The 26,213-nt window shown below is 31.6% G+C and overlaps 1 protein-coding gene across 1 annotated transcript in view; it reads right to left on the bottom strand.

Annotated features, from left to right (window-relative positions):
• LOC119840466 (tachykinin-like peptides receptor 86C) overlaps positions 1–23,813 on the bottom strand; it is a 29,413-nt gene extending 5,600 nt beyond the window's left edge. The window contains exons 1-8 of the mRNA XM_038367095.1: positions 23,626–23,813; positions 20,795–20,906; positions 16,539–16,640; positions 14,838–14,972; positions 8,936–9,013; positions 8,292–8,442; positions 6,523–6,719; positions 3,684–3,824 (exon numbers count right to left, since the gene is read on the bottom strand). Of these exons, the coding sequence (XP_038223023.1) occupies positions 3,684–3,824; positions 6,523–6,719; positions 8,292–8,442; positions 8,936–9,013; positions 14,838–14,972; positions 16,539–16,640; positions 20,795–20,906; positions 23,626–23,800 (1,091 nt within the window). The 5' untranslated portion in view covers positions 23,801–23,813. The remainder of the gene's footprint in view (positions 1–3,683; positions 3,825–6,522; positions 6,720–8,291; positions 8,443–8,935; positions 9,014–14,837; positions 14,973–16,538; positions 16,641–20,794; positions 20,907–23,625) is intronic.
• Between the last annotated feature and the right edge of the window lie 2,400 nt (positions 23,814–26,213).

Genomic DNA, 26,213 nt, shown 5'->3' with positions numbered 1-26,213 from the left:
TATTCGTGTTTAATCGACTTAAACTTAGCGACTCTTCCTGACATCTATTGGCGAATAATAATACTAATACTATTTTTTATTCCTGACATCTATTGGCGAATAATAGTACTATTTTTTTGTTCCAGCAAAGTTCCAGCAAATGGCGTTGTTAAGTAACGAAGTCAATGAGTGTTTGCTTTGAGGTTAGACTAATTGTTTATATTGTTTTGTGTCTTCTTGATGCACGTGTTCACTTAAAAATGCCTAAACGATCTTGGAAAAAAACGCTTATAAACAATCTAACTTCACGAAGTTAAACCGAGCAAAGCTCGGTCATCCAGGTACTATATATATATATACAAGAATTGCTCGTTTAAAGACATTAGATATCACGCCTATAATAGCATACCTATTGAAAAGTGTTCATGACAATTTTTCTTTAACTACATACCTACTACAATTCATACTACGGTAACATTGATATAAAAAGCAACTACAGTTCTAAAATATATTTTTGAAAATAGAAAATATGTAATGAATATAAAGATAAAATCTTTGATGCAAGATGTGTAATCTTCATTAAGATATAGATAGCTATGAACAGCAATCAGTACTAATTTTTTAATAACATATTTAATATAATATTTAACTGTCTGTAGGAACCCACGAATAAAATGTATGTAGCATGCATTGATAAGACAAATATCTCAAAGTATTTTCTCACCCGTGGTTTCGCCTGCGTTGTTAAAGATAATAATATATAGTTCCGGGGTCTTCTCAGCATAGTTTCGTCCCCGTAGGTGGAAGATATGAACTATCTATTATCTTCTCGCATCTCAAATAATTTCTGTACCAAATTTCATCTAAATCGGTTCAGTGATTTAGGCAGACAGACAGAGTTACTTTCAAATTTATAATATTAGTTAAAGTTTATGTGGTAGAAAAAAAGTACCCAACTAAAAAAGGCTCTTTTTATTGTTTGATGATAATACTTAATATTAAATTTCTTTGTACTGATACAATAAAACTTTAAAATACCTTTAAATAAAACAAAAGCTTTTAGATTTCTATTTATAATCACTGCCATTTTGTTCCCTTACACGAAATAACCATTCATCGCTTCAGTTTCATTGAAGGTCGCCTTTGATGTAAGTCAAATTTCTGACCTCTCGTAAACCAACAACAAATCTATACTAATATGAAAACTGAAAACTTATTCAATAAAATTTTGCTAATAAATAACGCACGTCATCGCTTACAAATTAACTCGCCATATTACAAACTGACCGAAAATTGTAAACTGTATCAAACCATTGACAATTTAACGCATTATTCTTCGTTAGTTTATGAACTGTCCATAGTATACCGTGAAATCTGTGAATGAAACGATAAAGTTCACAATCGTCTAATTTTTATTACCAATTACATTGATCGGTTAAGCCACAGTTTGTGCTGAAGCATGGACCTAGGAAATAAACAAAGAAGTTGAATAATGGAAATACATATTAATAATTTGAGATCAATTACAACACGTCCATTTTTTTTAGTGTACTGAAAGAGTAAAACGGGAGCCTATTCCTGAGACTTCCCTGTCTGTCTGTCTGCCTATCTGTCTGTCCGTCTGACACCAGAATATTGGTTTATGTTGCCGCTGTAACGACAAATGCTGTGAACTTTGTCTTTTACTTCACAATTTAACGGTTTGTTATTGACAGTTTACAAAGCTAACGAAAAAGAATGCATTAAATTAGAAATGGTATGGTACAGATTTAATTTGTCTTGTCTTCGTCCAATGTCTAAATAAAATAAATGAAATTTAGAGCAAATCCGTTTAGTTGTTTTTGCGTGGAAACAAAAACCTTTTTATTGCAATCTTGTATATATTCGAAGTTTAAATTATTTTAACTGAAGGACTCGATTAAATGTAGAGGCTTCTGGTGTAATATTGTGGAAACGACGAATTTTAATCAAACAAATGTAAGAGACGGTATTTATTTGTCACTGCAGTGAAATGTTGCACAACTCGTTTGAAATCACTGCGGCATTCTGTAGTCAAAGCGATTAAGTTATTGCTAGTAAACCTCTTTACATAATACGTCAATAGTTGTCGTTTCTTGGATACATTTTTGCTTACTGCAAGGTTAAACGTGGAATTGCCAACTTTTTTAAATCTTTTCCTAATGCGTAGATCAAATTCTACTTTTAAAATTACTTAGATGATGATGAGGATTGATGATGACGATTGATGATGATGAGGCAATTGTTATTTTCATTCCACTTTTTCAAATGTTTAGTGTAGCTTAAATATAAATATTTCACGAAATATTTTTTTAATTATTTACAGTTTCACCCACATCGCACGTAAAGATATATCCTACCCCAAAATTAGACTATCTAACATTGAAATAATTTATCAAATCGGACCAGACGTCCCTGACACCAGCGCGTTCATACAAACAAATACACAAGCTCTTCAGCTTTATATTATTAGTAAGTATAGATAAATTAACGATATTACATTCATAACAGTTATGTATATTCATAATAGTTTTCCCTTCGAACGAAAGTTCTTAATTGCTACGAATTTTCTTTATCGGCGACACTTGCCGGGTTGCACGATAAATTAAGCCTTGAATGTTCACTCTACTTTTAAGGAATACCATTTAATTATGAAGTAAACTTTGTAAGTCATAATTAATAATACCTGAATTGTTTGTCGCGAGTAAAATGTTCTATACTCATATTTATATAATATGAACTGACTACAAATACGAATTTTCTAAATTAATTCTGCTTGTTCCAGATGCCGCATTGTGAATCTTCCAAGCTATAGCACTACCATAAGTAATATTCATAATTTCTATATCTCTTCTAAGATTTGTAGATAAAACTCAGCAAATCCCATAATTTACAAACACAACGGCAAATCAACAACAAGACCAAAAGTGATCATGATAATAAAGTATTTGAAAGAGAATATCAAATCCATAGTCATAAACATTATAATTATAATAAAACCCAAACAGCCTATACTTACGAAATAAGAAATAAAGGTCAAGCATTCTCCAGATGAAATTATGAGCCTTGATTACTTTCGTTATAACACAAAAATTATGAAAGAAAAAATGTTTATGTGTAAAAATATCTCGTCTATTTAAAACCAATGAAAGGCGATTAACCTTGAATACCAAAATAATATAATTGGGTTCAAAGATATGTCTTTCAAAATTTCCATTACTGAACTTTAACATCAAGGATATGACAGGCAAGAGGTGTGGTAAATTGAATATTCTGTAGGAAAAACTTAATAGAATTTAAACATGTAAAAGGAATGATGATTTAAAATTGTGAGTTTAAAAAGATTCTAAAATGGGACAAATAACAACAATTTCCTATTAAACTCAAAAAGAATCAAGTACTTCTGAAAACCCAGGGAATTATCGAGTTCAAAAGAAGAAGAAAGAGAGTCAAAAAATCACTCGAATTGGGAAAATAGTTCTGGGTTTTTGGGAACATCGGTTAAAATACATAAATTTATCTAAATATTTCAGATCAATGTCTATCTCTAAGGAAATTGAAGATGTACATAGGGGATATTAGGGTCAGATGAAATTGTGAGTCCACTATAAGTATAACAATCTAGTTAAAAAGTTCTAATTGTCTCTATTTTTATTTTAAATCGATTGAAACCAAATAATAATTACGTTAACGAGTAAAAACCTGATCGGGATCTGCTGCCAGACTGGGAGACGCATTCTGGCGGAGACTCTGGCAGCGCCGGCTTGCGTCTGATGCAGGCGTCACGCCACCTGCAGAATATCGCCGTACGGAAGTATGACCGGAACCTGAACACAAAGTATTATAAGTCTAAATCACACTAATATTACAAATGTGAAAGTTTGTTTGTTTGGATGTTTGTCCGCCAATCACGCTGTAACTAGTGAACGGATTTTGATGAAATTTGGTGTACAGACAGGGTATGAGCTGACTTGGATGATAGGATACTTTTTATCCCGATTAAATGCTCTCTTGGGATAAAACAGGTACCTTGATATCCGGGCGAAGCCGGGACGAGCGTCTAGTACATAATACAGGTAAAAATATAACATCATTTTCTCCTAAAATTCTAATACTGAATAAAACCTACCATGTTTCTATAACTCCTTAGGAAAATGATTAGGTACTATTTTCGTTCACTTATTATTTCACTCATAATGCGCGCCTTACGTCCATAATGGATTTTCTTTAGCTACACGAGTATGGATGAATAAACTTAGTAACCGTCTAACATCAAACACTAATTTCTCATTAATTAATATTATTATGTACTGTAGTTCGATCAATTTTAAATATTTATCAAAGGATTATAAATGAGTTTGAACTAAGAAACGTAGTAATAGGACAATGCAGTGCAATTGCTTATTTGGGCACCCCATGTATCATGTAGTTACTTTGAACTTTTAAACGTTGTAACCGAGTTATATACGATACTCTGTAATCAAAACTAATAAACTATTTAAATAGCAAATTTAACTTAATCCGTTTTTGACTGCAAAACACATTTTCACCAATGATGTATTTGTAACAGTCACATTGTCCTTAAATAAGTTTAAGGTACTGGTACACAATTATTACTACTCTTCCCGTTTTACTTAATAAACTATAGTGTTTCAAACCTTCTTATATTTATTTTTATATATCTAATTGTTTATAATATGTATAATAGACGTTATTCATAGTACTATATATGTATATTTTATCTTTCGTATTATATTTATGCTCTGCCCTACTCCTCTCCTCTATCTAATTTCTCTCTGTACGTCTGGTTGTCTGGAAGAAATCGCTATATAGCGATAAGACCGCCATTTGTTTGTAATGTATATATATTAAGGTTTGTATGATGTTTCAAGAGCAATAAAGAGTTAATAAATAAATAAAATAAATTGTAAAAACTGTTCAATTATGTCAATATGTTTTATTTTTCGTTAGAATAAAATACGAATAGTCATAAATCTGGCTGGTTAATTTATATGACTATAAACAGATATAATATTATACATTAAATTATTCAATAATAAAATATTTCATAACATTTTTATAACACAATATCAAACTTATTAGGTCATACTAAATTATATCCCTTGTCTTTCTTTAAGGAAAATGGGTTTATGGGCCGTAATATTAAGATGGCTCCGCTATAAATTTGAAACGCAAACTTTGAAAAGGCTTGAAGGTTATAACTTTCTGATATATTTACAAGGTACTGATATCAAATTCGTGTTCGTAAAACCACGAATTTTCATTTTATTAAAACTTCACTTTCCAATGACGCTTTATTTCACAGACTGTTTTTAATTAAATCGCACCAATAGTCTCTGGTTTTATTATAACAGGAGAAACGAAATGCTTCATTTCAATAATTAGCAAGTAGACAAAGAGCAGCAGAAAATACGAATAAATATACGAATTGTTTGTGTCATATTATATACATGTAGTATTATATGCAATGAGTAAATTGGTGACTCGTAATAATAAAATAATTAAATGAATATGTGGATTGTTATGGAAACTAAAGACTGAGGTATATATTAAACACACGATCCACATCGATCTGATTCATAATTAATCCACCTGATCGCATTTTCTAATGGCAGGGTATTCTTTTTTTTAACCATTGTGAATCGAACCCATTGGTACTACCTCTACGATAACTACTAAAAAGGTGAACAAAATAACTAATATAACTTGTTATTATTATAAGACTAGCCTTTGCCCGCGGCATCGCACGCGCCAGACGCGGAGTAGCTTAATAATGTCATTATACATATAAACCTTCCTCTTTAATCAATCTATGCATAAAAAAACCCCATCAAAAACCGTTGCGTAGTTTTAAAAGATTTAAGCATACATAGGGAGATAGGGACAGAAAAAGCGACTTTTTTATACTATGTACGGATGTAGTGTTTAGCAGTATTGAAAAATAAAATTATAACTGACAATAACCGTCAGGTTTAACATAGCTGAGCCGCCTAACTTGTCTGGATTATAAATTAACACAAATTACTTTGGTTGACGATCCAAAAAGTGTAATGAAGCGAGCGAGCCCGTAACTTATAATGAAGTTAAAAGGCGTTCTAATAAGTAATAATCATTCATTAAAAATTTAACTTTCCCCTACAATTTTTATGAATAATCTCTCGGGTTGCTATGGTTAATAATTGTCATATGATTTTTAATACACACTGCCCTCTCCTGGTTCTCTAAGTATATATTATTATGTAATGATGATTCCTGTATGTACAGCTATAAAAATATTTATAAGAAGTAACCGTGTAGCAAAATCTATTTATTTCTATGTATACTAAATTTACCCCGACCCAATCAACTATTTTTCTATGAAAAGATCAAGCTTTAAACTTCTATTCATCTAAACTAACGTGCTTATAATTTTAGTGGAATTATTTTCTTAACTCAGTATCAATAACACTCAAATATCGTCTTATTAAAGGCTATACGTAGAAATTGTTAAATCTATATACTTACTTAGCGTTCATCCAATAATAGATTATAGGATTAACCATCGCATTGGCCATTGCTAGCCAATAGAACCCGAGATATACGTGTTGTATATATTTCACATACAACACCGACGGGTTGAAGTGTGTATAGATGAAGTAGGTGTGATATGGCAGCCAACAAATCCCGAAGATAATTATCACAAGAATAAACATCTTCACAACCTGTTAAGAAACATAATTAAATGTTATATAAATTCTTAGTCTATGTTATTATTGATTCTAAGATTAATATGACAACAATCAACTTTCAACTTCACTTTATAATAAGCAATGTCAGTGAATTTATTCAATTTGTGAACGTTAAATTTTTCGCGAATTAGGTTAACGTCTCGTCAAGAAATCATAATGTTTTTCATGTAAATTGTAATATTCATCTTCAATTTGATTCAATTCACTTAAGAAACAAATGAATGAGTCCTATAAATTAGCCTTTGACATTCTTATGAACTTAATGTAAGTCATGCGTAATTCTAATAAAAATTGCGGTTAAGCAACAGTTGGTACTCTTACAAATTAGATGGGTGTGCAGTTTTGTTGGAGGTCTTATTTAACCCATATAAATATTCCCAATTTTTCATAATGAACTTGTCAACTCTGTCTCTCTCACAACTCACTCGAACTGTCACACACATCAGAAATTGCCTGCCGTACCTATATAATATTTTGTTTGCGTTGATATACCTACACACATCAACTTTACCTCCTTAAATATTGAATTAATGTCACCAGTTCCCTCGTGGAATATAGAGCATATTTCAACATATGCGTTACTTAAATATTCTCTATACTGCCAATCAAATTGCTCCCAAGGAACTATATACAGCATTTGTGACTTGAGGTTTGGATTTTTTAACCTTGCGTAGGCCCAGTAGGTACGCTATTAGGGGCAATTTCCTTTAACATTCATAAATAACAGCCCTTAAAACTACTTAAACATAATATGTAACCCGTATTTTCATAACCCGTTTTCCAAGTAATCAAATTGAACCTCATTATATCAAAATCCTCAATATTATCAAAGCGTAAATGTTATCGAAGTAATCATAGAAGAATTATTCGTATTAGTTATATCACTTATAGCTCAAGAACGGCAGATATAAATGAATTTATCTCCACTTGGATAAGCATAAAAAATTTTAATATCACGAAAATCTTAGTAATAGTAAGTATTTATAAATCGTTTGACATAACACCAGCATTCGTTATTCAATCATCCATAAATTGTTACTAAATAAAATGAGCAATCAATTATTATCTCTGAACTAATAAAATAATTTATAGGTAAAATTAGAATAAATGATGCCGTTAAATCGTGGCGTGTCATAACCACTCAAACTTTGAATCTTATCTAGCGCGGCACAAGGGAAATCACGGCATGGCGATTCAAATGTATTAGACGTTAATTTGTAACGGACGGTAATAAATCGAAAAACGATAACACAATTGAGTGTATTATTCAATAATTAAATAAATTTTAGGTTATTAATATTTTTCGTAGTATGTATTTTATTTTTATTGTGTATATTATTTATTATATAATTATATATATTATTTATTATATAATGAAATCGCATCAAACTAAACTAATATTATAGAGAGAAAAAAATTAGTTTAGTAAGGTTTTGTAAGAATGTTATTTTTATGTAATAGCAGGCAACTGAGCTGATGGTTCGCTTGATCGTAAGTGATCACCAACGCCAATGAAAATATATATAGTGCGTATTCGGAACGTACCTTTCGTTTTGAGCGTATAGAATCCAACTGACGTTGTGTCAGTTCCCCAATAGACCGGGAACCCCACAGCACTTTTCCCATGGCTGAATAGAAGTACGTCATTCCCAGCATTGGGACTGCGTACGTCACGATAAAGAAAAGCACTTGGTACCTGTGGGAGATACCATCTTGAGAAAAGCGCTCGATGCTCCCCGCCATGTACTATCAATATCACACGATCATACGTCAATGGAAAAGAAGTAAGAAAAAATATTTTTTGCTTTTCATTGGTTATTCGTGTATATTTCGTGACACATGATGTTAAATTCTCACATTGATTGTATAAAATTTAAACATTTTTTATAAAATTATTAAAAAAAAGTACTTTTTAATGCCAATTTATCTCCTATATACTTTGCTTATATCGGCACCTTATATACAATTATAGATGGTTGGCATGTTCCCATACATGTATACCTGTGCGGGGAAACACAAATTTCAGCCAACCAAAAGAAATATCGCATCATGTCACATAATTTATAATTATTTATCAAATATTACCGAATGAGCATTAAATTCTATAAAATAAATTGTCTTGACACATACATATCATGAAAAAAGCTCTATAGTTTGCTGTTTTATTTTCTGTAACTGTAAACACTTACATAAAATCCAGGTATGAGACATCTGGCAACCCATCCGGCCATGAAAGTAGGCAAGCTGTTTTGAGTTTTCCTTTTGATCTGAAAACGTAACATAATTTGAAAATGACAACAACGTTAGTCTAGATGGGGTAGAGAGCATATAACCAAAAGAGTAAAGGAAATTCGATTACAGAGGCGACATCTTAGTATGTGGAGGAAGAGTGGGTTTCTATAACGCCGCATTACAAATTTCTTAAAATCATTGGAATTCTTACTACTACTTAATATTACTACTTATTAACTTTTTGATTCAACAATACTAACACTTTAAACCAATAGGATTGAATCATAAAATAAATAGAAATATAATGTGTAAACCAACGACGAAATAAGGTTATGACGTCGTTGAATTGAGTCCTTAATATATATTTTATAGGGAGGATTCGCAGTGGTTGCGATTACAAAAAATGAAAAAATACGGTCTCTGTTTTTAGTCTGAATTTTACCAGAAACACAAGGTATCACTTTATATAAATCAATAGGGTACTGTCGACTAGAATTGAATAACTGGTTTATTATCCTAAATAGCAATATTATAAAACGAAGCTCTTCACGATCTCTGGATAGCAAAAGGATCAGAATAAATCCTCCTTTAAAATTACAAGCACTTGATAAACATTTATTTTGTTTCGAAATATCCAGTGTTATATTCTATGAAATATTATAAGAGCAATACGTTTGTTTGATTTATAACCGTTCTAGTTTCTTATATCATCACCATTAGCTTTTATTTGTTCCCATTGCAGAGACTCAGGCCTTCTTAGAGGTAAACTGGTCAAGAGTTGATAGCAGAATGCTTTTCGGTGATAGAATTTTACTATATGTAAAAGATAAATTTGGATATTGCGCTGTAACCGTTAACACGTGTTGTGACGTGTTGCTTTAAATAAAGGCGATTTACACTTTAGTTTTGACACCGTGATCAAGCATGTTCATAATTTATCCTTATCGTTATGAATTCTCTATTTCTAACATGTGATAACTTATATATTTTTTAAACTCTTAATTGTACCATGCACACATAGAAAAAACAAGTACAGTCAAAAACTCAATTTTATTTGAAAACTAATTTCTGTTACTACGGCAAGAAGATCCCGGGGGTTAGGGTTTAGGCATAATCTGCCAAACAGGGCAAGTAGAAATAAGTTTGAGGAGATGACATTTATCATTATACACACAGTTGTTCCAGAGAGAAACCGTCTCACCGATACAAACAGTATAATCTTTTTACCAATGGGTCATTAATTACCAATATGCTATTACGATTGAATGCGATGACAATTTACTTGGTATTTAAGAGCTTCCAATTGAACAAAAATCCCGAAAACTTAATTATCTTTTTTGGACGAAAGCTCCTGTTCGACAAAATGCCAACTCTTGTTAATTAATAGCATTAAATTGTTTTTCGTTAATTAAAAGCATTAAATTGTTTTTAAAGAAATACAAAAGCAGACGGTTATTATTTGTCCAATTCGCAGGGTGCGCGACGAAAACGCCAACTACCAGATCTAATTACGCGGAATTTTGTCAAATGGATGGCTGACGATACGTAAAAAGAATTAGTAAATAAACAAATTGTAAATTAATCTTATATTCTCAATCTCATAGCTTAGAACAATAACAACGTATATTTTTTTTACTTTCCATATAAAATTACACTGTCAATAAATATCAGATTCAGGATTTTAATCTATGACTCGTTTATAATTCGCTTTTTGTATATTATATTTAAACATCGACAAATTTATTTCAAAACAGGATTCCGAGCATAAGACGATATCGCTTTCCTACCACAAACAACAAGTAATGGGGAAAATATTAGTTTTGGCTCAACATGTGCAAGATATAGGAAAATAAATCAAATGTGAAGATCATATTAGCTACACCATTGGAGCTCGTGTAATTCCTCAAACTCCAGTAACACCATATAAAATATATGATGAAAGCATACTTTAAACATGCTTGTTATAGTTGTCTTTTTCTGTTTTGCAATCATTGACAGAGTACATAATTATAACATACATACAGATATAACATAACATACATCCATTTCAGTGCAATAGAAACTAAAGCAATAGCATAGGATTGATTCTAGTATTTAATTGCGAGTGGAAAATATGTATAAACTGGTTCTGATGGCCATTAAATACTTTAACAGGACCAGGTACCAAAACGCACTACCATGCAGTCGGCAAATGTACTCCAAAAAGCGGGAAAACTTTGAAGAACCATATCCACTGGAAAAATAGGTTTTGCCATTTGATTTTGATGAAGGGAGAGTCATTATTGAAGTTTATAATGGAAGTATAGAAAATTATTCATGTCTTGCACAAAGTGCGTAAAATGTAGTTTACTTAAGAAATGGTAATAGTTAACTTAAAAAGAGAAGTATTCAAAGTTTCAAAAACGTTTTCATTAAAAAGGATGTTTTTGAATTTTAAAAAAGTATAACATAAACTTAAAAATACACACAGAAGAACACAGAACACTTATCATTTACGTTTTTAGAAGTCGGCTATAAGCAATGATTGTAGTTTGCTAACGGGATCTTTCAATACTTTTTCATTTCTCTTGTCTGTCATGACTGTTGACTGGGTTATATAAATAATGTATAAAAGTAGAAAGCGTTATTTTCATTATTTTTTTATAGAGTCCGTTTATACATCGACTTTCGCTTTCGTTTTACTATTTACCTACGTTAAAATTTAATTCGAAGACTCGGTTGCAATCCTTTCTTAACGCGGTGTTTATAATTAATCTTATCATTAATAGTAAACAGCTCTGGATTTTGAGTTATTTCCTGATTCTAACTAAACTGTAATAGTATTCTCTACTGTATTTTTTTGTAATACTAATATATATTAAAATGTACAAAATCGCATTCTATCTATACATAAAGTTTTTAAACTTGTATGAATGGGTTTCGAATTATCTATTAAAAACCCCAAGAAAGCACGATTTGAACAATACTGCTAAACGGCCCCTAACTAGTTAGGAAGTTAGGCTTTTTAACTTTGCTAGTTCTCCAATTTCTTACGACCAGTGAAACTCTCGAGTGCCTTATTAGTGTTGTAACTGCAGCTTTAGCGGGTTTCGATATCCAATCTAATTAATTAAAATGCTGTACTTTTGTAATTTTAAAGTCTACATGAAATAAAAAGTATTCCTGCCATTTATATTGTTAAATTTTATTTATGCCTTTAAAATTTACAGGTACGCCTAGTCGCAAATTGGTCAGTTCATAACTTAAATAATTAAGAGTAAATATTTTGTAGTAGTATTTTAATTAAATTGCAAGAACTAATATGTATATTACATATGCTTATCAAATTTTAAATTAACCAACTTATGATTCTTTATTTATTTATGGTTTTGCAAATAGGCCCATTTTTGGTTAAGAATGTTAACCACCACATGAGAATATGAATCTTATTTTGATACACTAATGTTTTGACACCTCATTCACAAAAATATAGCCTAGCTACTCCCCACAGCTAACATTCTACGAAACTATTTTTGGAGTTGGATAATGTCCACGTTGGTTCTGTTAACTAATTGGGAAGTTTTATATTGCTTTGCCCTTGTCGTACGGCGGGGATGCCCAGATATATTTTTGTCACAAAACAAAGAAGGCTTTGTTGTATTTATCAACAAAGCCATAATTCTGTCGTTCTCCTTATTGAAACATTTTTTAATAGCAAAATTTCCTCATCCTTAACACAAATGTTTCTGTATTATTTGTGTAACGCTTAATATGTATTGATTATACAACATTTAACAAATAATTGCTAGTACGTAAGAGACGCACTAGAAATTATATCAAATCTATAATCTGGTTCTAGGATCTATCGATTCATTTACCAAGAAATTGTTTTGCTTTCGAAAAGGTTTTTTTTCCAATTTTTTCCTACATTGCTTTGATCGCCTTTGTCGTACGAATACGAACACTCGTTGTACTCGCAGATATATTTTTGTAGCAAACAGAGGAGGTTTTGTTGTATCTATCAATAGCTCAGTAAACAAACATTCGACTGATACGAAAAATACCAAGCGATTAAAGAATGGAAGCCTTATTTTTTTTCTCTCCACAGACCATAAACTCTGTGGAATCAGTGTCATTTTTAAAAAATATCTAATTCCAGTTGGCGCGAAAATGAGGAAGCACAATGAATATTCATAAATGACGCAGTTCGAATTCAACATACTATTATTTTGCTTTTTAATGTAGCAGTATTCATGGTAATTATCCAAAAATGATCCAGAAATGAAATACACACCTTCGTATCTCATGTCATCGTCTTCGTAGATCATTAATTTTATCTATACTTTTTTTTCTTAAGATTTATGCTTAGCTGATATTGACATTTATTATTGACATATGATTGCATTGAAACATATAATTGATTTTATTACTATTTGGATTATATTAAAAATTATAAAAAGAAGAAGAATAAAGATTATATGTCACGCAATTTGGGCGCATTATCTTGTTTCTTTCTCGTAAAATACTAATATAGTATAAAAAATACGCTAAGAACATAATAGCTCTTTTTTATTATGTTTAGTGCCGAGACACTTGGAAAGCCCACATCAAAAAGTTTTCAATTAACTAACCTCGTTGCTAGGCGTGCTGCCGTGCCGGAAATCTTGTAAGAATATGTAATTTTAGTACGCATATGTTATATTCTTTCTGCTCATACATTGAACCAGGTCAAATAAAGTTCATTCTTAAATAAAATTTTCATTTCATATGACTTGGCGCTAACAATGTAGCCCTGTATTGTCCCAGGATAAGCCACGGAAGAAAAAGTATATTGTATAAATAAGCTCAGCTGTATAATAAATTGCCTTAAAATATAAAAGAAGCGAAATCAATTTCCAAAGTTGTATTCGAATGTTTGAACGAATGTTTCAAAAAATGCAAAAATCAAACCTCTAGGTTGCTGAAGAAGGTTGGAATTAATTTAAAGGCAATTTAGGTATGGTATTTTATATCTAGATGCTTTTATAGAACGAAATTCCAATTCATCGATATATTAAACAATAAAAATTAAATAAAACAAATAAACCCACTATCTGTAGTAGGTAATAAATGCTTTTTATCTTACATTTTGCATACCATTTATCTTTTCCTTTGTGTACAGATTCACTACCCTTTATTTTTTTAATATTTCTTTTCCCCGTCGTACGTAGGGTACATCGCTTAAGCAAGTTAACATCATTGTCAATTGGATTTATCTGTAAGTGATTCTATTTGTAACCTCTTTGAGAAGTAAATGTTTTAACCTAAAATGAAATCGGACTACGACCAATTTCAATAAAGTATACATTTTGGCTTTTATCTCCTCTCTCTAGTTAATCAGATATTTTGCTTGGTAAGCGATTATGACTGCTCATGAACATATTTTGCCCTACCTCTGGGCTGCTGCCCGCTTTTCGGGGAAAGTAGAAGGAAAGGATTGATTGATCGTAAAAAAATTATGATGAAGTTAAGGCGAGATGAACTTAACTAAAGATATATCTTAATATATTAATCTTGAAAAATAAATAAACTATCAGTTAATTTTTGCGAAACTTTACTTAGTTACTAGTATATTGGTGTGCTAGATAGATAGTACACATCTAGCGCAGCAATATTAAACTAAACAATACCTTTCAATATTTTTATAGTAAAACAAGTGTTCTATTTAAATGATTCTTAATAATTGATAATCCAAATTAACTTTTGCTACAATTTTTAATATGTGTGCAACAGTACATGTCATTCTTTTACAATGTTTCATTGCCATAGCAACAAGCATATCGCGAAGAAATATGAAGAACTGCAAGAGCTTTGCACTTAGCATTCCGCACACATACTTACTTATACTCCTTAGTGGTAGAATACAATAGACATGGGATGGCCAGTAGCATTCCACACGCCCAGATTCCCATTATCATGATGAGAGAGCACGTCTTAGACATTCTTGGCCTCATTGGCTGCACGATCGCTTGGTACCTAATAAAAAATACCATATTAGGAGGTACTATATAAAAGAAATAAATAAATAAACCAAACCCACTATTTCCGTTCCTCTTTATATATCAACTGGCAAAGGAGCTGATAGGTCGCTTGATGGCCTAATACACTGACTAACGCTAACTTCGAAATTAAACTATATTAATTGAAAATTAATTGAAAAGGTCAGGTCACACACATGCGTGCAAGCAATGGTGCAATGTACTAATATGTCAGTTTGCCCCTATGTATGGAAAATATGTGCAAAAGTCGTCCTAAACTTATAACACCTCGGTGACGTCCTCTGTAGAGGAAAATCATGGTGGGTGCAAATAATTGTTGTTAAATAGCATCTATATTCTTAGGACAGGGTAGATAGGGTGTTTTGAAATGAAATGTATATAATGTCACAAATTTTAACTAAGCATTTAAAGACAAAATCTACATGAAATTGTCTCGATGACAAACAACTTTAACTTACGAATTCAATTGAATATAATATTTAGATGTGTGGAAATGCGTGGTCGTGTTTAGAATAGGTATTTTTTATGATTCAATGTATTTTTATGCTTTTTAATATCAGCCTTCAGCACTTTTTCTCTTTTTAAGTGTGCCAAATTTCGTAGTCATCTAGACTTTTCGTAAAATGACGTATGAGTATATAAATTCATCATCGCATCGCATATTATATCTAGCCGTTATAATTTGATTGAGAAATTAACATCCGTCCACACAAACTTTTTCATTTAGGTATGTTATATGAAGAGGAATGAAATGCTTCTCAGTAGGTACTTAAATTGTAATTTATTGTGGTATCAATAAATACTTTGATATATTAATTGAAGCTTGTATCACCTTTAACTGCGAAATATAAATTGCAACCAATTATTTACGTATATTTCTTTGAAGTGTCCACGCATTTATTAGCTTCACCTGTATGTGTTTAACTGATTCCTTTAGACTCAAGTTTGACCCTCTGATTTGGTTATGACTTTAAACGGACGGGTTTAATCCAAAATACTCATAAAGGATCTGTGAGTGAGTTTATCATATTATCCTGATTAGGATCCCCGGATTAAATTAGTTGATTGTATCGTTAAAGCGAGAATTTTTATTTCTTTTATTCTAAATATATTTTTATATTTGCTCTATAAACAAGAGTAATCTGGTATCAATAAACATATTTTTTTATTTCAAAATACCAAAGGTTCTCAACACATGTGCCTTTTATTAATCAAATGGTATTTACCTGTTTAAAAAACTAAAAAATATATATATATATAGAAATTTCGTACAACGACAAATATCCCCGCGTGAATACTTATGATTATATTAATATAATGCATATTTCATAAAAGTATTTCTACTTATACGTACGTACTTCTTTTTATACTGTGACTAGCTGTGACACGTGGTTTCACGTAATATCTGGTCTTAAGCCTAATCTAACACTCGTAAAAATCGTAATCTAACACTGAAATCATTCTTCAAATCGAAAGAGTACCTGAGATTAGCGCATTCTACCAAACGAACGACGTCTTCAGCGTTATAATATATATAGCTTACCTGTCAAACGATATCCCCGTCAGGGTGAACACGCTCGCAGCCACTGTCACGTTCGCGATGAAGTTACTTAATTTGCAATATTGCACCCCGAACACCCAGTCACTGCAACAAATAAAAAAAAATGTTTTTTCTCCATTCAAAGCATCTCCATTTGTATCTAATTATTATTATTACTTTTTTTTTGCTATGTATAACCACAGCTAACATAATATTTAACTAAGAAAGTTTAGTCAAGGTTTAATTTAAGTATTAACTAAATGCAACATGGCTTAACCATTGGTTATTGCACTCGAGGAGCATGTATCCAACGGTGAAAATTAGTTTGAAATCAGTCTTAAAGTTCCTGAGATTATCGCGTTCATAGAAACGAAGATAGATATAGATATAGGTATATTTATATAGATATATTTGTCGCAGGCAAATTGTATAATTTTCGTTTGCATAAGCCGACATATCAATTTACTTACAAATAAAACCTGTGGCATTAATCTTAATCAAAACCACAACTATTTCCACTAAACTTAATATAATTTTTGGCATAAAAAATACGGTTTACTTTAAAAAATAAGCTCAAGGACATTTAATATTAATTATTTAAAACATTTCGTATTGGAAATTCGTGGAATAATCAAGCTTAATAAAATTTAATATTAGTTTAATGTACTATCCCTAATGCTAATGCAAAAACAAATATTACACTCTATGTATTCTGAATTGATGCGAAACATATAATAAAATCATTCTTGTCGGAAAATTATTTATCTAGAGTCTAGACGGTGGTAGTTTTGACTACAAAATTTAATAGATTATCCATATTTGAAGAGATAATTTTGCCATTACAATTTCATCAGTATGAAATATATGCCTACAGTATTCTTGAGAAACGAGGGTTTCATATTGATCACCCTTGGTTATCACTATCCAATTCACCATTACCACACCTTTTATACCCGTTTCTTTCTTCAGCAAGCAGGTCATTTCCTGATAATATTACACTTTCACTGGAATACAAACTATTTCATTCGCAATGTTTTTTTATTTTCGAGCGGGCAAGTTGGGCGAGTTGGTAGTTCACCTGATAAGTGATCACCACCGCCCATGAACATTTGTAATGGTAGGGCCTCTGCAAATGAGTTATCCGGGAAGAGATTAGAAAGGGTGAGGAAAAGGATACGGGCCTCCGGCTACCCCTACCGACTACATATTTTACACCGATCTTCTGTCAGTGTGTTGTACCTTCCCCGATGCGAGCTGGCCAAATGGCCACAATAGATATATTCCAAGTATTTAAATTTATCTGATAGAATCACAACGTAAAGCGAATCCCCGGTGACTTCAGAATCGATTTGCTAAATTGAATACATTGTTATGTCAATGAAAAGCCTATTGGATCCAAATTGGTTTTGCTTTTAAAATGTTATGAGCATTAATTTTTTATTATTAATTTACTAGCTGCACCCGGCAAACGCTGTTCTGCCTTACTCTTATCATTTAGGGGTATGAAAAATAGATGTTGGCCGATTCTCATAGATACCGGATAAGCACAAAAAAATTCATCAAAATCGGTCAAGCCGTTTTGGAGGAGCAACGAAAACTGTGACACGAGAATTTTATATATTAGATTGAGCGCAAAATTCCAAGAAGATAACAAGACATTTAAGCACACGCAAATTCCCTATTAAATTTAAAACTCGCCACAGTTTTAGCATGCTATGCATGCATAACACTGGTTGAAGTCGGTCAGTTTAGAACAAATTTAATGCTTTTTATCTTACTAAGTTATTATATATTATATAACTGACGGATTTACTTATTTTTAGGGACGTACGAACAAATTTTCGACTGCTGTTATATGGAACGTGATTATTATTTATTGTAATGGCGTTCTGCTATAAATCCAGCTTTGCACGAGGGTATTGCCATAAGCTTAAAGGTTTTAAATCATTCCTCCTTGTTATATTTTCCGCGATGTAAAAACAATACACATATATAGGTTTCGTATTTTTGTTGAAAAATTGAGAAGAAATTTGAATAAAAATAACGTTACAATAATAACGATTGGCAATAAGGTTTCTCTAGAGCGCCTACAGAACAGATTCCCTACCCACCGTTCTTTGTCGTGTATTCCTACGTCATTTATAGATTTTAAATTTACATGACGTACATTTATAGATTTTAAATTTTATAATACTTCAAAATAAATCGTAAATAACTGTTGTTTCTCTATTTTTGGCACGAAACATTTGTGATGGTACGCAAAAGGGAGGTCAGAATAAATGTTAAAGTATTAAAATAAAACGAATCAAATGTTTATGTATTCAATTCTCGTCACGAATTGAACGTAGATTGATATTGTTTCATTAAGTGAACCTGTGTATACCACGTATGTTTTAAAATCCCATATATTATACATTGATATATTATGCATACATGCAAATTGTATTTTTAAACCGTATTCAATGGAAGGAACGATTTTCATACAGGGTACCCTAGATCAATATGCTACATAGAAAATTTTAAGACTAATATCGCAATATTTTTAATTTATACCCATTTGATATAGTAAGAATTAATGTTAGGAACTTTTCAGTAACAATAGTTATAGTTTAAATTTTATCAATTTTTGTAATAAATGTACAATGTAGAATAGTGTTCTATAACTTTACAATATAAAGAACTGTTGCTTATTAAGAATACAAATTGTGCGGACAAAATACTCCATTGTCCGACAGATTTAAGGTCAATTTACTATTTATGTTAACTATATTGGTATTATAAAAATTGTAAAATTCCTTGTAGATTGTTTTTGCTCACCTTAACATCCAATCGTAAAAAGTTATATATTTTAATTAAAATTTACACCCACTGCAATGTGTTTACGGAAAATATAAACGATATAAAATTCCTAGAAGTGATACTCGTGACAGCAGTAAGTGTTAGTTTTATATGTAGGTTTTTCAATAAACGCAGGTAGGCTTTGGCAGCCGCCACAGGCCATTTTATCTTGATTACATTTATTTTTGAGTAACCTAAAAAACACTTAAAATACCTTAGAGGAATCTGCAGTATAATCAGCCCGCACCGAAGCTTTCAAGGACAAACCTTTTGAAAAGAATCCTAATTGAGGCAGATAGATGTTTATTGAGAATTAGTCACCAGATCGTGATCTTTCTCCGCTCACACCACACAACATTCCGCATACAATTTGATCCTATAGTACGCTATCTGAACATTATTCTCAATGTTTTTTACTCACTTTACACGAAGCGTTCGCAATGTTACGATGGACTTCGTATAAAACAAAGCTATGTTATTGTTTTATCCATTTATATAACATACTGTCTTTGCTCTTCGCCTTTTAGGAATTTCATTTCCCATCTCTTGACTCCATCATTAGATCAGTTCAACAATACCATAGTATTGTGTTTATTTAAGCAATATACGTTTGTAAAATTTCAGCTTAATCGGACAGCGGAAAATACATATTTCAAAATTTATATGTAACATCTTATTTCACTGTGAATTAGTTGGATTTTTTCTTGGGTTCCTAACTCCATCATCAAATCCTGACTTGATGAAAACGGGACCACCTACAGAGTAAAAGCTTTCACAATTGCCGAAAATATGGTCTAACATACACAAAAATACCTACAAGCGATCAAAGAAGCCCTCCTTTTCGTTTTTGCAAGTCAGTTAAAGTCAATATATTGCATGCAATTTCAAATACTACCCTTCGAAACCCTCCAACTAGGATAAGACTTTGTGAATAAGATCCCCAGGGAGCTAGCTAGCAAAGTCCGCTACCGATAAATTATTTAGTGGCTTCTACAATTGTTACTAATATACTATATGTGAAAATCACGCCGTCTGTGGATGTAAGCTACTGAACAATTTCGATGAAATTTTATACAAAAGTAGAAAAGGGCTCGGGAATGGCTTTTTTTTTGTCACAAAACGTGGGTTAGAAATATACTATGCAAGCTGTAACCCGCGGCGTCATTCGCGTGGTATCTGAGTAAAAGTATGCCTATGTGATAATGCCTGTAATCCAGAATATAATCTAACTCTGTACCAAATTTGATACAGATATTATATATTATAAGCTGTTTTTGCGTGAAAGAGTAACATCCATTTCCATACTTACAAACCTTCGCGTTGATAATAATAGTAGGATAGGGACCGGTTCCACGCGACATTGCAAAATGTCCACAAGCTTACTAAATATAAATATTATAAAAATCATATGAAACATATACCTGTGTAACATGTATATAAAGTTGAAGAGGCAATTCAAAGATGACATCATCAAATCAGCGAACGATAAATTCACCAAGAAGTAATTGGTTACGGTGCGCATTCGCCGGTGAGCTGAAACAAACAGGCCTTTGTACATTTTACATGAATACTTCTTACTTACAAATATGATAGTTGATACATTAACTAGGTCAGGCATAATATGTTACCACAACGCTATTGTCTAATGCGGAAATTTTCTAGATTCTATGCTAAATAGTAAGTTAGAAAAGAATAGAAAAAAATCGATTACTCGGTGGGATTCAAACCCGATCGCCCTTTTGGCCTATCTTATTCTTTCTATTCTTTACAAATTTCTCATTTATAAAGCACTAGCTGCGCCCCGCGGTTTCACCCGCGCAAGTCCGTATCCCGTAGGAATGTCGGGAGAAAATAGTTGCCTATATGTTATTCCAGGTGTCCAGCTATCTACGTACCAAATTTCATTGCAATAGGTTCAGTAGCTTTTGCGTGAAAGAGCAACAAACACACACACACATCCTTACAAACATTCGCATTTATAATATTAGTAGGCTATCCTACTTTGATTTGAATGCTATAAAACTAAAAATTCATTTAATTTAAGAAGTGAATGAAAGTGGAGCTTTTGTACTAAGTTATTTTTATTCTAAAAATAAAAAAGCGTATGTGATAAAATATGCACTATCTTCTGTTTGCAAGTTATATTTTCATCAATAATTATTGTACATGTTGTTGCAATTTAATCAAACTTTCAATCAGGTATGTTAATTTTTATAAATCTTTTGAAATCAATAATTTTTAATACCTATGCATAGAAATCAACTACAAACACAATTATATAACGGCAATTCAGAATCAGTTTATCAAATTAATCACTTCAAGATCTACTTCGGACTACTTCGGTCAGTTTAAGGACTCTCTTGGAAACTTGGGAACAATTACTTTTGGCAATTTACGGAAGTCAAAAGCTCTAGTGATAAACAACTCAATTATATAGCGATTTAGAATACGTATCTTTACTAATATTATAAATGCGAAAGTTGATTTCTTTATTTGAAAGAAGCCCAAAGCCTTCTTTCACGTGGATACGTAGCGATTTTACGGCATGAATTTGTGTCTAGTGTACCTATAGACCAATAAAAAATAGAAAAAAAAAACAAGGTATATCTATCGACATTTCCATGGAAATATTCGGAATTGTAAAGAAAAATATATTAGTCGACTGTTACTCTTAAAACTTTTAAAACCCACTCTAGTGTTATATTTTCTCTTTGCAACATGAGGTACTATTTTCGTGACGTTTGAATTTCTAATAATAACTGTTTAGTTAATACTCACTCGCTCTCTAAATCCTTTGTTTCACTAACTTTCCACAGTTCTATTTAGACAAGGCGCTTTTGACCTTTATATTAAGTAACACCAATAAAAAATACTTCAATATTATAAATTAGATTAATACTAAAATATATTGGCATGAATTTTTAAATTTTTTATTTATCATTCAAAAAGTATTTGGACGACTATTGTACACAGCTTTGGCGATGTTATTTAGTCTGTTATTTTAAAAGATCAAAAAGAAAATAACGTCAATTAAGTAGACCACTTTCTCAATGTCTCCGAAAATTCCGTGAACTAACATTCTTGAGTGGCAATCCTTTGTGTAAATAATACAATTTGTGTTTAATTATTTGTGTTTGAAAATTATCATAGAGAAATTGAATTGTTATTTCATAGTTTGTACAAAAAAGCAAATAACCTTGATTAATAATTTATTAATTTATTTATTATTAAGTGTAAACAAAGGTTGAACTTTTCATTTTCTGTAAAGGGAATTTAATTTCACTCGGATTGAAGTAGTATGTATAAATAACCTTTCAATTCCGAAAGGTTACAAACATTTGACAATATCAATAAAATTAATGAGAATTCATTCAAGTGTAGTCCATTGAAAATTTACGCTGAGGGTTGCGCTTCTCAGAGAATGTAATTTTATTTAATGGAAGTTTTGGGGGGCTTAGTGGAAGATTAACTTTTCTAGAATTTTGATAGTAGAATTGTTAGTTTGTAGATAAGGCGTAAAACCGTTTTTTCAATATGGTGACTACTATACAGGAGTGGCGACTGGCGACCCCACGAACTTGGAGTCAAGCTCTCACTAACCCTCTTCCCCAAGACATCTATCAAATAAAACTGCGTCCTCTGAGAAACGCAAGCTAATCTAACATTTCAATGCACTAATTTAGAATGTTAAATTTTATGCCTAAATAAATTTCAAAATTATTTTTGACATGTTTGTCTTGTGGTTAACTGTAAGACTGGCAGAATTCATTATTTAATTTGAAGCTGTAACTCAGTTTTAGATTGCAAATTATGTTCAAATATTTTACTGAATTGGGGTTTAATGACCTAAAACATAATTGTGGAAAAGAAGAAGTGAAATTATTTTAATTATGGATGTCAGGAAAATGGTCACCAGGAATGATATTTATTATGCACATTGATTCTTCTAAGTCTTTTCTCGAAAATTTCCACGTTACGCATTATTTATTGTCGGGAGTTGAGAATAAATTTTAATGTGATTTGATAATATATGAATGACTTTAAATTTTGAAAATTTATTGTGTGCAATGCAAATGTGAGAAATGTTCACCCAATATACGATATAAGAATGTAGGAATAAAGAATAACTCTTAAAATCATATACGTATACCCATTATATACCTTATTAATTTAAAATTTAGTTTAAATATTGCAAGAACTCCTAGGAAATTGATTTGAATTACACCGTTTTAAAAACAATATTAAAGTTTACCTGCAACAATCCATATGACAATAGCGTTCCCTCCAATGGATATGGCGAGCATGGCTCCGAAGAGGCAGACCCAGGAGTTGTGTACCCACACCGGCATCGTAATGATCAGAGAGGTAGGAGGCGAACTTGGGTCTAACAGCGCCGCCCCATTGCGCACGGTCTCATTGGCCGCCATCTCCCGTAAGTGCTTGCGCCTGAACATAACAATCACGTTACTATTTTAATTTACTTTACAATTCTAGAACCAGATTTCCACCTTCAAAAGCCGACAACATTTTATAAGATCCTAATTTCGTTCACACATTGGCTTAATATCTGGTATTTTGCTTGACCGTTCTAATGAAGCCGACTAGGAAAAAATGTGTCTAAACAATTATTGTTTCAATATTTAAAATTAATAGTTACTACGTTCCGCTGTTAATGAAACCCTTTAATAACATATTATGTGGGAATATTTGACCCGGTTCATGAAAGGCTGCGTAGAGAAAACAAATGTGGATTATATCGTAGAACATACCGTCACTATTCATTCAATTTATAAGTATTTATTTCCTAGGCGATGTAAAAATTTATATTTATTACTGAATAGTGAGTAACATAACGTTTCTTTGCGTTAGCATGAGCCAGTCACCTAGATCTAATGCACCGGTAAATTTAAAATGAACTGCTAATTGATATTTATCCATAAGTATAAAAATGAACGTGTAGACTTAATCTCCGTTTCAATAATCAATGTTGAACGAATATGCTTACCTAAAGTCAATAACATCTCTAAGAATACGGGTCAAAAGCCCGAACAAAATGTCCTTTAACTTCATCACGTCATCATTATGTATCACATTTGATCATTTACCAAGGCTTGAACACAACTATATTTATATTAATCGTTCATACGTAATTCCATTTTATAACAAAAAATACAGTTCGGTAACTAAAAAAACCTTTTGTTTCTGAACTCTCCATACCCAGGTTTCTCATTTTTTTCCTTTCTACGGTACAGTTCGGCGTTGATAATGCGACCCGTTGTGAAATTAGTCCGTGAGTTTTGCCATTCCTGAATGTTCATTTAGGAATGGCACAAAGGGCTTCACACAAAGGAATTTTCGATACTGGATCAATGAAAATGACAGGCTTACAATAAAAAACTCTAGTCTTCCATAATAATGGGCCCGAGGATCTAACAACTTTGATCCTTTGCCATGTTACTGAAAGTTTCTTATAGCAACATTTGAACGATAGACCAGAGTCACCCCATCTCTGTGAATAACAAAAGGAAATGAAATCATTGTATTGAAACAATAATAAGTCAAGCTATAAACCGTATCCTACAATAAATCTCGGGGAACCATCAAATTATGCTTATCAATGTATATTATGAATTTGTGGCTGTGAGTTATGCAAATAAAATCATACATATTCATTTGTAACAATTGTATTAAAAAATGATGACAAAGTAACATTTAAAGGTCACACTATTCATCCAGTATGAGGAAAAAAGAATGAATTTTCTGAAACAAATGGAAAATATTAATTTTTAAGGATTGTAACGAAAAATTAAAACAAAGTAACGATTAAAGTCTACATAATTAGTCTAATATGGCTAAAAAGAAACCATTAAAGAATATATACGTCCAAACTGTTGTGCATATTTATTATATTACAAATAATGATCTCAGAATCAGTTACAAATATAGAAAATAGAACTGGCGACCTAAATTTCTTTTTAACCTTTTTAATCAAAACGCTTAAATAAAAATACGAAATTTTCAATTTCACGTCGACATCTAAGAAAGTAATTTCAATTCGAGTATTCATAGAACTGTTATATGTATGTCATTCATAAAGACTGTATCTTATAATACCTAAATTAAAGAATGTCCTTCATAAAAATTATCATAATTTATCTATGTAGCCAATAGTTCCGTCCGAATAATGTAAGATGCGCTATTGTAAAAACAATTGAGACATTAAATTAATTTTAAAACTAGACGCTCTTCCCGGCTCCACCCGGATATCAAGATTCCTGTTTTATCCCAAAGATGCATTTAATCGAGATAAAAAGTATTTTATTAAAAATGTCAGCCCATATCCTTTATACCAAATTTCATCAAAATCCGTTTTTTGGTTTCACCGTGATTGACGGACAAACATCCAAACAAACAAAGTTTCATATTTATAATATTAGTGTGATATTGTGATTAATTATTTCATTAATACAGTTTATTTTTCGTTCTGTCGACTGTGGTACAAATGACCTTCTATTGATATTAAACAAACGTGATCCTAGTGTAACGGTGCTCCCAAAAGATTAATCCTCCCACGATCCCGAGCGTACATAGTCTTTTGTTCCTTTATGTAGATGAAATACGTCACAGTAACATTCCGGTCACAAACGAATTTGCACAGCGTGTTTAGAGAGATCAATAAATCATTTTTTGGGTTAAAATTTGCTTTGCATTAAACTTCTCCCGTCCGTTATTATGTACGAGCTAATCTGACATTCGTTGTTCCATCCAGAATAATTATAAGGATGCAGAGAGGGGGAGCAGATAACATAATATTCTAGCAGTATAGCTTAACTACACGAA

This window comes from Zerene cesonia, chromosome 6, assembly GCF_012273895.1.
Source record: "Zerene cesonia ecotype Mississippi chromosome 6, Zerene_cesonia_1.1, whole genome shotgun sequence".
Taxonomy (NCBI): Eukaryota; Metazoa; Arthropoda; class Insecta; order Lepidoptera; family Pieridae; genus Zerene; species Zerene cesonia.
This window is presented reverse-complemented; position numbering and strand designations above follow the sequence as displayed.